Source organism: Choloepus didactylus, chromosome 9 (assembly GCF_015220235.1).
Source record: "Choloepus didactylus isolate mChoDid1 chromosome 9, mChoDid1.pri, whole genome shotgun sequence".
NCBI classification, from domain to species: domain Eukaryota; kingdom Metazoa; phylum Chordata; class Mammalia; order Pilosa; family Megalonychidae; genus Choloepus; species Choloepus didactylus.
The window spans coordinates 126421067-126435075 of NC_051315.1; the positions used below are offsets into that span (position 1 = coordinate 126421067).

Consider the following 14009-nt stretch of genomic DNA (forward strand, 5'->3'; position numbering starts at 1 on the left):
CATTCTCAGAATCCTTGTCATCATTCCTTGTGCTTTGACATAAAACTGTGGTCACCAAAATCTTTCCAAACTGGATTCAGAATTTTGTTTTTTAGCTGTTCTAAAAATAAGTTGAATTGTTGGTGGCTGAAAAGCAACATTGCCATTGTACTTGTTAGGTTGTGGATCCTATAAGCTGTTAAATTAAACATTCTGCGAGGCACTGGGAAGCACTGAGTTCTCCTCCCCAAAGGCTGCGGCTCCCACAGTGCCCCAGCAAAGACAGATGAGGTCCAGTCACTTTAGCTAATATTGTAACCCTCAGAAGTCTTTTCTAGAAAACCGCAGACCTGAAGCTCTTCTGCCTCTCTGTTTAGTATTAGTACTGTATTAGTGCTGTTCCCCTGAGGGGAGCAGCCCATATAAAACCAAGGACACTTTGTCATCCTCCAGATTCCTGGGGTGAGGGTTGGGGACTGGGACCATGGAAGAAAAAATCAGACTGGCAGGACACAAAAGGGCTGCGTGGGTGTGGAAGTGTTGGTTGCCTCCTCAGCAGCTCTTCTTTCTCCTGTTTGAGAGTGTCCCACTGTTGTCCCGGCGTGCCCTCCTCCATGTGGCGGTGTACTTCATGACACCAGACCTCATGGTTGTAAGGTGGCTGCCACAGCTCCAGGCATCACATCTTAACATGACCATGTCTGATATAAGGTAGGGGTGTGTGTGTGTCTATCTTCTTATGTGTCTCTTTAAGATAAAGGAAACCTTTTCAGAAGACCTGACTTCAGTTCCCTTAATGTCTTGTTGGCTGGAATTACTTCACACACCCATGCCTAAACCAGTCGGTGGCAAAAGGAAAAGGGCACAATGATGGTGATGATGATCTCATTGTTTGATGGCTGACGTTTATTATAATACTTTATGTCAGACGCTGGCCTAATACTTTACACACATTAACTCATTTAATCCTCCGACCAACCTTATGAGTTGGGTACCTGTTTTAAAAAAAAATTATTGTGGTAATGTATATAGAACAAAACATCCCATTTAAATCACCTTAAAGTACACAGTTTAGTGGTGTTAATTACATTTACAATACTGTGTTACCTCAGCAACATCCGAAACGTCTTTCATCACCCCAGACAGAAAGTGTAGGAGTTAAGCATTAACTCCCCATTCCCTGCCTCCCCCCCCAGCTCCTGGTAACCTTGTTATATTCTTTATGTCTATGAATTTGTATACTGTAGTTATTTCATATAAGTGAGAGCATACAGTATTCTTTTGTATCTGGCTTATTTCACTCAAATGTTGCATGTATCAGAACTTCATTCCTTTTTACAGCTGAATCATATTCTATTGTATGTATATTACCACATTTTATTTAAATATAGGTGGAACTTGGGTTGCTTCCACCTTTTGGCAATTGTGAATAGTGCAGCTGTGAGAATCGTGGATAAATATCTGCTTGCGTGTTTGCTTTCAATTCTCTTGGCCTTATGCTTAGAAGCGAGATGCCAGTTCATATGGTAGGTCTATACTTAACTTCTGAGGAACTGTGAAACTTTCCCACAGCCACTGCACTATTTTACCTTCCCATCAACAGTGTACAAATGTTCCTATTTCTCTGTGTCCTCACCAACACTTATTTTCCTTTTTTTAATAGTAGCCAATTCTAGTGGGTTGAAGTAGTATCTCATTGTGCGTTTGATTTGCGTTTCCCTGATGGCTGATGATGTTGAGTATCTTTTCATGTGTTTATTGGCCGTTTGTGTATCTTCTTTGGAGACATGTCTATCCAAATCCTTTACCCATTTTTAAATTGGGCTGTCTTTTTGTTGTTGAGTTGTAGATGTTCTTTATATATTCTGGATATTAAATCCTTATTGGATATGTGGTTTCCAAATATTTTCTCCCATTCTGTAATTTGTCATTTCATTTCCTTGATAATGTCCTTTGCACAAAAGTTTTTAATTTTTATGAAGTCAAAACTTATTTTTTCTTTTGTTACTCGTGCTTTTGGTGTAAAGTCTAAGAAGGCATTGCCTAGTACGTGTCCTGAAAATATTCCCCTATGTTTTCTTTTAGAAGTTTTATAGTTTTAGCTCTTGTATTTAGGTCTTTGATAAATTTTGAGTTAATTCTTGTATGTTGTGTGAAGTAGAGGTCCTCCTTCATTCTCTTGATAGTCAGTTTTCCCAGCATCATTTGTTGAAGAGACAATTTTTTTTCTTTAAAGGTTTTATTTTGAAATAATTTCAAACCTACAGGGCAGTTGCAAAAATAAAACAAACCCTATACAAACTCCAGCATACTCCATCCCCTTGCCAGATACCCAATTTTAACATCGTGCCACATTTGCCATGTTTTTCTATCCATCTACCCATCTCTCATCTGTCTTAACTGTCTATTTTCTAAACATCTGAGAGCAGGTTGCACACAAGATAGTCCTTGAACACATGATATTTCCACGTACATTTCCTCAGAACAAGGATTTCACTTATGTAACCACCTTAAGTGCGGTTACCAAGCTGAAAGATTTTGACATTGATATAAGGCTTACATTCTATATTCTAACATTTTAATATGTCCCAATAATGCCCTTTTGAGTCTTTTCTCCTCCATTCTTAGATTCCACTGCATTTAAGTGTCATTGTCTCTTTAGTTGTATTTTCTTTTTTCTATTTCTTTTTTTAACTTGGGGAAACAAATATACAGTATAAACCTTCCCATCCCAACCCCTCCCAAGCACACCATTCGGTGGGGTTAATCTCATTCACAGTGCTGTGGTGTGCTTACTGCCATCCATTGCTAGAACTTTCCCTTTATCTCAAACAAACACCCCCCACTCACTTTCATTAACTTCCTATTGCCCCCGTCCCCCACCCCTGGTAACCTGTAGTCTATTTTATCACTATTGCAGTATTTTGTCACTATTACAATACTGCATATTCTCTATTCTCTGATATTTTCTTTGTGGTTACCACGGGGCTTAAATTTAACATCCTAAATCTGTAATATTCTCATTTGCTTTGATGCCAACTTAACTCCAATAGCATACACCCAGTCTGCTCCTATACCCCTCCAACCCCATGTCACAAATTATATGTTTATACATAATGAGTCCAGAGTTACTGATTTATTACATTTTGTGCATTTGTCTTTTAGGTCCTGTAGGAACTAAAAAGGGGAGTTACAAACCAAAAAATACAAGAGTACTGGTATTTATGTTCACCCACATCATTATCTTTACTAGAGATCTGTATTTCTTTGTGCGGCTTCAGTCAGTTGTCTCGTGTCCTTTCCTTTCAACCTGCAGGACTCCCTTTAGCATCTCCTGTAGGGCTGGTCTAGTGGTGACAAAGTCCCTCAGCTTCTGCCTGTCTGGGGATGGCATTTAACCTAGTGAAGCGTCCCTGTGTGTGGCACATCGCAGCTGCTATTTGACTGTCCCATGGCGTTTTGTAGGAGAGCTCTGGGAGCTGCCTCTAGGCACAGCACAGGTTCCGGGTCGCTGAGCCTGCAAGTGTCCTAGTTCTGTCCCTCAGGGCACCCCCAGATGGGCCCAGGCATCCGTGCTCCTTGCTGTGCGCATGAGGGTCACTCTGCTCCCTCTAGAACTGCAACCAGGGACCCTGGGAGCATGGGCCAGCGCCGCACGGCCAGTCAGGCGCCACAAGGTTTTCTACCACTTCATGTTGCCTTTTATTCAGTTTGGTGCTCCCCCAGTACCTGCTGGGTTTTGATAGTTGTTTAAAGACTCTGTGTCGGGGAGGGGGTGGGCATGGAACCCTGGAGCATCTCATCCTGTCGTCTTGGTGACATTACGCCAGTGGGATTTATGATTGTCCACATTTTACAGATGAGGAGACTGAGGCTCAGAGAGGTCCCACAGCCTTACGGCCACGTGGGGCGAGATGAGATTTCCAGAGTGCATTCTCTTGATCACTCCACACCATGCCGGCCCCCACGAGAGACGTCAGAGGACTCGCCCAAGTCACACTCAGGCTTCCTGGCAGCACGCTGAGCAGGAGCAGGTGTGGGGAGGGCTGGGCGCAGTTCACCTCGGCTCACCCTGGGTCCATCGTGTTGGGAGGCAGAGTCGGGGGACTTCTCCCAGGGATGGCAGCCGGCGTGTGGGGTCATTCAGGGACTCTGGTCCTCGCCATTCCTGCAGGGAATAGGGGCAGCGTGGGGGGCTGTGCGGGGAGCCAGGTGGGAAATAGCTCTCTTGGAAGTGGAAACTCAGCACAGGGACATGGCTAGGCCCAACTGCACAGCAGGCTGGGAAGTGTAGTCCAGCCGTGTTCTTAGACAGCAGGGGCCCCGGATTTTGATGATTGGATTGCTGTTTCTTTTCTAGGTCCTCCTGGAATTGAAGGTCTCTCTGAGGAAAAATTGTCCCTCAGATAACTGCCCCTTGCCCTGCCTTTCTTCCTTAGATGTTCTGCCAGTTTGGATATATTATGTCCCCAGAAAAGCCATATTCTTTAATGCAGTCTTGTGGGGGGGGGGGGTACTGATTAGTCTGTTTATTAGGATGGAAATGTTTGATTAAATCATTTCTATGGAGATGTGGGCCCTGCCCATGCAGGGTGGGTCTTAATTAAATCACCGGCATCCTATAAGAGCTCATGGACAGGAGGAGCTCAGAGCAGCTGAGACTTTCGGAGAGATGCTTGGGAGCTGACAGAGATACTCAGAGATGCTTGGGGATGTGGACAGAAGGATGTTTGGAGATGCTAAGAGATGAAGCCCAGAGTTTCCCCAAGAGAAACTAAGAGAGGACCCCCAGACACTTAGAGAGAAATGCCCTGGGAGAAAGAAGCAAGGATGCGCAGAAGCTGAGAGAGGGGAGCTGAAACACAGCCTGGGAGCAAAGGACCAGCAGATGCCAGCCATGTGCCTTCCCAGCTGACAGAGGTGTTCCGGACGCCATCAGCCATCCTTCAGTGAGGGTATCGTCTTGTTGATGCCTTAGTTTGGACACATTTATGGCCTTAGAACTCTGTGTAACCAAATAAGCTTCCTTTATAAAAGCCAATCCATTTCTGGTATTTTGCCTAATGGCAGCTCTAGCAACCAGAACAGATGGTTTCCAGGCATTTGGGAGGAAGGAGGCACATGTGTCCATGGAGCAAAGGGCAGGGACCCTGGAGCCTTGGGGGGGGCCCCTGGCATCCTCTGGTCAGCGGTGTTGGCTCTCTGCCAGGGTGGTCTTTGTGACACTGAGACTGTCCTTTGGCCCCAGGCAGTGTTCCTTGTGGTGCCTCCCAGGCCCTGACGGCTGAACTCCGGCCTCTGCCTTAGGCACTGTGGCCACACCGCTGGCTTCCAACTCGGTGTCTACACTGCCTGACCACTGAGGGAGCCTTGGGAAAATGAAATCAGTGTTCAGGCAGGGTGTGGCGGCAGGCACCCTGCCATCTGTGCCTAAGGCTGGAGTGGACACTGAGGCCTCTGACACTCACCCTCCTACCCCTTCCTTTTCCTACAGTCTTCCACAGACAGGAGGCTCATATTTCTTTGCTGTCATCCCATCTTTCTTATGACCCCAATTAAGTTTCTCCTTAGGCCATGGGAGAACCCTGTGAACAGAGTTGGCCAAGCTTAGCTGTGGATATGCTGCAGAGCACAAAAATGATTTTAGGGATTTTTTTCTAAAAAATAATGTCCAGATTTGCGTGACTATTGACTTGTCGCTGATCCTGGTATTCTGTTCATCATGTTTTTTTTTTGTTTTTTTTTTTGTTTTGTTTTGTTTGCATTAACTTTGATTTTAAAAATATTATAAAATAATATTTATCCTGATTACTGAGGTGCCTCACTCCCCTTGCCTCATCTTGGCTGTTGTGGAATCTAGTTTTGAGTGGCAGAAGCTGACTTAGCTCAGGCTCTATGGCAGATGCTGCTAAATACCTCAGTTAGTTCTCCTCTTTTCCCTACCTAACAGGACCCCTGTATAATTTGGGGGAAGCAACATGCCCAAATGTGACCACATTCTTTAGTCTCTGTTGCCAGCGTTAGTGATGTGACTAATTTTTGGCCACAGAGATGTATTAACTGGGATTTCCAGAAAGTTGCCTTAAAAATGTGGGGATGTGCTCTTTTCCTCTTTCTCCCTGCTGCTGGCCTGGGGGATGGCGTGATGGCCGGAGCACTAGACACAAGCCTGAACCATGCAGTGACCGTGAGAGCAGAGGCGAGTACTGGGGGTGGCGACAGGAACCGTCTCCTGGACGTCTTGGGGCCTCCATGAAGCCACCATGCCAGGCCTGGGCTACCCCAGCTGGATTTCTGTGTCTTGTTTTCAGTCTCATGGGGTTGAGCCTAACCCCGTATAGCAGTCCTTCCATGACAAATATTCTCTTTCATGAAAGTAGACTTAGGCAAAGCTTTTATATTTGGAAGGACAAAAGCAGACGTTCATAAACAAATAGGAACAGTTTCACCTGTTACACATGTGTGTGGTCAAAGAGTGGTGGCCCTGGAGCCTCCACAAGACGGGCGGATGGGCGCACGGAGCACGTTTTGGTGCAGATTGGGGTGGGCCTGATAGTGTGTGGAGGCCCAGCTCGGGCCAGGACAGAGGAGCTGCTCTCCCAGGAGACGGCAATCCTGAGCCTGTGGCGCAGGAGCCTGGGGTGCAGCGCTTTTGTCCATAAAACAGGCTGCCAAACACCTGGAAGGAAACCAACCGGTTTCGGGTTTTTTGGGCTTTCTCGCTCAAGTTGTTGAGGGAAACAGATCAACCACAGCCTCCTGAGCGTTCATGGAACTCGTGTTGCCAGCAAAGCCCAGGCTGAGAAGAGCCTGGGACTCCTCGGTCCTCAGGGTCATTGGTGCTAGGCCACCTGGCAGGTGCCGCCGCCCGAGGCCACTGTGTCCCCCTGCCCGGCTCAGGGCGTCCACAGGCACGGGAGACACGGCAGCCTCTCAGCGTAGAGCGTGGTGAATCCCCCAAGGGCTGACGAGGAGCGGGTGCCACTCCCGGGGGATGGGCCAGTGCGGGGTCGCTGCATCGGTCGCCTGTTCTGCTTCCCAGGAGATGGAGTGGTGGTCTCCCTGCCCTGTTTGTAGGTTGACTCTGGGTGGGACTCACGGACTTGTCATTTGGCTGTAGGTTGCTGAACTGTGACGAGTTGCACCCACTGGACCCAACCTGGAGGGCGGTGCCGCCCCGGATGTCTCTGGCCTGAGCCTGGGCACAGGAGCTGGTGAAACTCAGTGTCTCCTCCCTTTGGGGGGGACAGGTGTGGTCAGGTTTTGTGCAGAGGGCCTGCATTACAGGGGGGAGCAGTCACCGTGGTCACACATATGGGAAGAAGCGTGTGTGGGCGTTGGGCGGCCTCAGGTGGGCGCAGGAGGCTGGCACTGCCCCCTCTCCCTGCACTGGCGCCTTGGACAAACACCCCTGCCCCCTCCACTGTGGTGTGTGTGGCACCAGCATGGGGGGGGGAGGGGGGAGGAGGCACCCCCACCCCCGTGAGCCCAGGGGCATCAGGTCCAGGGCTTTCCCAGGCCCTCTGGAGAGAGGCACTTTTGACCCTGGCAGGAGCAGCCAGTGGCATCTTGCTCCATGGATCCCCAAGCCTGTGGGAAACCAGAACATGGAGAAGAATGTGCCAGGGGCCTGGAGCAGATGTCGAGCTCTCAGCTCTGACCAGGCCTGATGGGGGCACTACTTGCAGACCCTTCTGTTTCAGGGTGGTGAGCCGTGGTGAGCCAGGAAATACCCATTTGGCTTCAGCCAGCTTGAGCTGAGCTTCAGTCATTTGCTGTGGAAGAGCCGTGGTGGGAACGTGGTGGGACGAGCACAGGGCACCTGCAGTCGGGGCGGCACCTGCTCTCTGACGGGTACTGGGGAGCCGTCAGCAGCAGCACTGAGGGGAAGCAGGAACCTCCCCTCCTCATTTCGTTCCTTGTGCACTGATATCACTGCTTCACTTTTCTCTTTGAAGGGAACTCCAGCAGGCAAAGCCTGCAGCCAACCAAGTCATCCTGCGACCCCTGACCCTGCCTCGCAGCCATGCTTGGGCGGGTGTCCGGTCAAGAAGAGAACGGACGAGAGCCGAGCTGCTGGTGCCTCGTCTTCAAGAGGCCGAAATAACTGGTCCTTCTAAGCCAAGTCTGTCCAAAAGGGAAACCAGGGTCTATGAAGCCACAATTCTGGATTATCAGGGAATTCCTGCCTCCCTCCCCACCAAGTTTTTTGCCAGAAACGTGTCATAGTTGAATAAATGTTTTCCGCAACAACCAAGCTGCGCGTCCTATTTCCCTAGAAGGAAAAATGAGCACCAGACGCTTCCAATCTCCCAACAGATTTTTTTCCCATGAGTCTGAATTTCTTTAAAACCAAAACATACTTCTGTTATTTCTAAAATAGTACTGATACAGTATTTCTAAATATAAACCATGTTTATTTAGCATCTGAAGTATGCTTGGGGAAAAAAGACTTTTTCTCTTAAAGTAGAACATAACACAATCAGCATAAAATAGAAACTAAAGATGACAACTTTTAAAATGTTTCATGTTAACAAAATCTTAACAAAAATCTTCTATCCACTCTGTCCTCAAATTAAAAAAGAAAAAAAAAGTCTGCCCACCCAGGAGCCCTGGCACCCAGTGCAGGACACTAGCTCCTGGCAGCTTGGGAAGGTACATCCGTCTATGCTCTAGAAACAGCAAGGCCTCTGACTTCTTAAAAGCAAAGTGTTTGGTTGTTACAGTATCACTCGCTCACTTTAAGATGAAATGAAGGGCCGTGCTCACAGATGTGTCAGTGAAAGTAAAGGGACACCACAGGGCTGGGCCGCCAGCTGGAGTCCCAGCCAAGCGCCACGTGAGCTGGAGGTCAGGGTTTCCTCCAAAACACGCAGGAGCCACCGTGACGGCGTCTGCCTGGCATGTGCAGGCCTTTTAGAGACAATTCAGTGTTTGAGACCCTGAAAAGCAGCTCACTAGTCAAAGTTCAGTTTCTTACAGGGCAATTGCTTCAATATGGCTTAATACATAATTTTCAACAACAATCTGTCACAAATATGCAACAGAGATGAAAATGTCCTTCAACACGGGTCTTGACAGTGTTGAGGAGGATGAGGAAGGAGAAGCAGTCATTCCACTTAGTTTCAAGCCCCGATGGGAGAGAGAACTATTTACCATTCAGCTGTTTCCTCAGTCAGTGGCCGCTCTGTTCCATGCTCGTTTTCTTTCCATTTCCCAACATTTAAGCTCTACTTTAGCATTAGCGGTAGAAATGCTGAGAAGAAACTGTTATAGCAAGACTATAAACACACTTAGCCAGAGAGTCTCTGTAACACCTCATTTGAGGTAAGAAGGTTAAGAATTGATCACATCTTCTTGGGAATTCTGCTTTAGACTAAGTTATAGCCTGAGAAAGCCAGTCACCCTAGCATCCTAAATCAATGGATTCTAATTCAATCCTTTGTATGTACTAGTTAGCCATGGTGAATTAAAAGGAAAATAAATCTCAGTTTATATGTTCTTTGTCTCACCTGTTTTAATAGAAGCTACTCAAAAATAGAAGCTACTTGGCCCACCCAGGACAACCTGAACCCAACAGATGACGGGCTTGCCCGAGCTGAAGCCACCCTCCCAGGGACCCAGTAGGGAGGAGCCGAGGCATCTGTGGGTCACGTGGAGATGAGGTCGGCCTGGCACATGGGAGCTGCCGAGGGGCTCCTGCCTCAGCCTCGCCCAAGGCTTCCTCTCTCCGGCAGAGGAGATTTAACTTTCAAGCATTCCCACCTGGCTCCTCACTCAGGAAAGAGGGTGAAAATCAGTTTTAACACAGTACAGAGGGAGACACGAGATGTGAGGGCCAGAGCGATGTGGGGGAAGACGAAGTCCAGTAAACATGGACCACCCTTTAGTTCACAGCATACGCTTCGCAGGCCCGTCCGTGTGTGTTGGAACGTTTAATACAGATGACTAAAAACCCATCTAAACAGTATAAGAAAAGAGAGAAATGACTGAATATGTGTTTCAAACAACAGATTTGTCAGATTGTAGCAATATGCCATTTTATGCACAACTGTAGTTAATGCAAAAGTCGTGACTGCTCCTACAGCAAAGGCAGCTGGGTAAAGCGTTTGTTTGCAGGCAGGTGGCCATCTACTGGCACATGTAAGACACGGCACGATGTGCCCAGGACGCCACTGAGTTTGGGTCTGTTGCATATCTTCTTGATAAAGTGCACTTGCCCAGCCTCGGGGGAAACATTTCTTTACTTGTAAGAAAGCAGAGGCTTTAGAATCCATGTCTACACAAGGCAACAACTGGTCAATCCACAAACACCAGTAAAAACTTCCCTTCAGGGAACTGACTGGTTCACTTTATGAGAAGTGCAGGGCTGCAGGCTGGTAGAGACCCACGGCCAAGCATGGCCCCTGGCAGGCCAGGGCACCGAGGTGCTCCTCATGTGAGGCCGGGCCCCGCGCCCTTGAAGCCTGGGCTGTGCCAGCGCTACCGGAAACTCCCCACGTGGATGGAGAGAGATGCTTCTGGTCCGCGGGGCTGGGCCAGCGTGTCCGTGCAGGAGGAAACATCACCATCGTGCACACGGAGGGCTTCTCGGCTGAGGAGACACAGAGGGAGGTGTCACTGCCTCACAGGCACGGTGAGCATTTCAGGGGTTCATCGGGCTTGGTGGGGAGGGGGGTCGCTCCCAGGTTCATTCCAGTTTGGGGGTCAAGTTAGAGCACAGAGACGTGTTTGCAATTGGACAGATACTTCCAAACCGTCCGGTCAGAGAAGCCTGGCTGACCTTCCCACCAACCCCGAGGATGCTGGGTCCCCACACCCTGCCCCCACAGCGCACCCAGACCCAGGGTCTTTTCCAATCTGCTGGGGAAACATGTTTTACAGCATAGATTTTTCTTAATTTTCCTTTCCTTTAAAAATTGATTTGGGACATTCATAAAGTACACAGATCTTAAATGTCCAACTCCATGCATTTGCACGAATGTGCACACTTGTGTCACCACTACATGGCTCGGGATGCAGACCATTTACTGCCCCCCAGGAGCTTCTGCCCTGTCAGGGCCCGTCTCAACACGGCCACCGTCCTGCTCCCTGGCACGGCCTCGCGCTCCCTGCTTTTCCCCAGGCCCTCTGTGTCTGGCTTCATCTCAACTTAACGCTGGTGTGACTCAGCCCCGCAGCTGTGAGCAGGTTTTTCTTTTTCACAAGGGCTGAGTGAAGATTCCACAATTTACACGGCCATTCTACTGCAATTATTGCCAGATCTTGGCTATTATGAATAAGGCTGCCACGTATTGTCGGTACATCTTTCAGTGGGTGTGCGCTGCTTGTTTGTGAACTTGGTGAAATCTGTTTATATGTTGGTGAGCAATTTCGATTTCTTTTTCTGTGAACTGTGTGTTCCTACATTTTACCTATATAGTTAGTAAACTGCTGGTCTCTTTCTCGTTGCTTTGCAGGTGGGCTTCCAAATTAGTCGGCCAGAGCCTTTGACCCAGCAATTGCACATGCAGAAATGTGCCCTGCACATACATGGTTATCCACTGCAATGCCTCATGGGGTAGCAGAAGGCTGGAAACATCCTAAATGTTGGTGAGTTGGGTGTATGCTGCATACGTGACGGTCTCCCCACACAGGACACTCGGCTCCCACTGCACAAGAGGGGGCAACCCACAACAGATGCCCAGGGGAAAACGAGGGATGGCAAGAACCCCACGGAGCAGCATGTTCACCTGCTCTTGCCTGCTAAGGAACCAGTGAGAGGACACAGGTGGTCCTGGTGCTGGCAGCATCTGGTGAGGGGCTTTGGGGCTGGTGGATGGGGTTGAAGAGGCTGGACAGTGAACATTTAGTGGATTCTGACATTTGAGCCACGTGACTCTATTAACACTCCAAAAAAAGAAAATAAATGGAAAGCAATACAGCAAGCAGTTGTGTCATGGAGCTTATGAATCCATCAGCCATTCTAATATTCTGCAGAGGGGACAAGAGGCTTAGGATCAGCTTTTCAGTGGCAGCAGCAGCAACACAAAATGGAAAACTGCTGCAGCTCCCACAAAGGCAGATGGCAGTGGAGCTGCTGGGACAACTAAAGGCAGCCTGGTGACAGCCACGGCTCAGGGAGAAAAGATGTGGTAAGAAGTCAGAACCCAATGGTTTCACTAGATTTAAGTATGGGGGGAAAAGCAGTGTTTTATTCTAGATGCACTCTCTGCTGTATGTAATTATAATTTTGTACATGTGACGTGGAGGTAGGAAACACCCTGAAGTGATCAGAGTTGTGGGCCCTTGCTCCCTTGTTTTCCAGGCCCTTGCGAGGCACCCAGCAGGGAATGGAGATGAGGAAGACCTGTTTCTTGCCCTCCTGTGGCTCATGGAGCAGTGGTGGAGAAAGAAAAGTAAATGCAGGGAGAGGAGAATAGGGTGGGGACAGCACTGCTCGGCCAGCCTAGAAGCTGGCAGGGGACCTCCATGGAGGCAATGTTAGAAGCCAGGAGGGCGCGACTCCCTGCAGAGGCAGGTGGAGCTGGGGGAAGGTCATAAATGAGGCCCAGGCACCTGCCAGGAGAGATCCCAGGAGGGACCGTCGGCCCGGAGGCCAGGACTGAGCAGTAGCAGAGGAAGAAGTGCGTTCACTCATGGATGAAACGACTTGGGAGAGCAGGTAGTAAGAGGAAGAGCAGGGAGGATGCCGCCATTTGAGAAAGGGAGCCCGAGAGGAATGTGGGCAGTCTGGGAGGGGAAAGGAGAGGCCGGGAAGGTGCAGCCGGGGGAGGGCGGAGGGGAAAGAAGAACAAGAAGCAAGCTTTGGACCTGGCCCCAGCTCTCGGCCACGTCGCCATGTCGGTCCAAGCTGGGAGGGGCTGTGCAGCTGGGGAGAGGGTTCCGAGGAAGTGCAGATGAGCCCCAAAGCTCCTGAGGCCGGAGGGGCTGCGCCCCTGCTCTCCCCTCAGTCTCTCTCCAGGTCCCACCGAGCTCTGGGGAAGCACAGAGGGAGCTGTGAAAAGGTGGTCAGCAGAGAAGGCACTCATGCTATACTTCTTTTTCAAAACATGAGCTCCAAGCCTGAAGCCTTAATCTTAATAGTTTTCCAGCAAGAGGAAGGAAGTGTCAGCGGGCCTCCTGGAGGTGTCAATGAAATCTGTCCCTGGCACAGAAGTGAGAATTGGAATTTACCTTTTCTTTTTTCCCAGAGCAAGCTGTTTCTGTTTTTCTTTTCCAATATCATCTCTGATTGTACTGAAATCATCATCATCTTCAAGCAGCAGATTCTGCATTTCAAAATAACGGATGAGCAATGTTTTCAGACATCTTTTAAGCCTACATTCACAAGATGTTTCAAAATTATCTAAATTGACAAAAGGGATAATTCAAATTTACATAAGCTAGATTAATAACTGAGAAAAACCAAACAAAACACATTCTGGGGCTTGATGAAAACAAATGCAGCAAGGAGCAGGAAGAGCTGCATGTAAGGAAAAATTAATTTTCAGCCCTCTGGCCTTTGCCCTCCACCAAGAGTGAGCCAAACCTACGGCAGCCGAGCTCCACGGCCCCGAGCAGGAGACCCCACTTCCCGCCGCCCCATTTCCAGCGGCGCCTACTTCAGAGCATTGGGGAGCTAGCAGTACAGAGAACACTTGCTCAAGGTGCTTGGCCTAGAAGAAAATGCTTCCTCATATGTGCCAGCCACTAAGGGTACTGACCTTTTACCATACTTTCTTCATTTTTAAAGGAAAAAAAACAGATTCTGTGGATCCCCCCACCCAGGGGTGACCACTAGCTGAATTCAGGGCCACTGCTGTTCCCATCTTTATCTGTCCTCGGTCACTGTTTAGCATTTGCAGGGGGTTATAGTTACATAAACGATCACTCTGCATGTACACAGCATCCTGTGACTGGCTATGTCAACATTATATATTTGATGCACACTCGTGTGGACATGGGTAGCTCTGGCCTATTCCCTCTAACTGCTGTGTACTAGTTCACTGTATCCATAGATTTTGTTTTAAATTTATCTGTCCCCTTTC

General features: G+C 48.7%; 1 protein-coding gene across 5 annotated transcripts in view; it reads right to left on the reverse strand.

The window, feature by feature from the left end:
* Positions 1–8375: 8375 nt before the first annotated feature.
* USP40 (ubiquitin specific peptidase 40) overlaps positions 8376–14009 on the reverse strand; it is a 114300-nt gene continuing 108666 nt past the window's right edge. For all 5 annotated transcript variants that reach the window (XM_037848882.1, XM_037848881.1, XM_037848884.1 and 2 more), the window contains 2 exons: positions 13156–13250; positions 8376–10573 (listed from right to left, as the gene is read on the reverse strand). In XM_037848882.1, the coding sequence (XP_037704810.1) occupies positions 10462–10573; positions 13156–13250 (207 nt within the window). In that variant the 3' untranslated portion in view covers positions 8376–10461. The remainder of the gene's footprint in view (positions 10574–13155; positions 13251–14009) is intronic.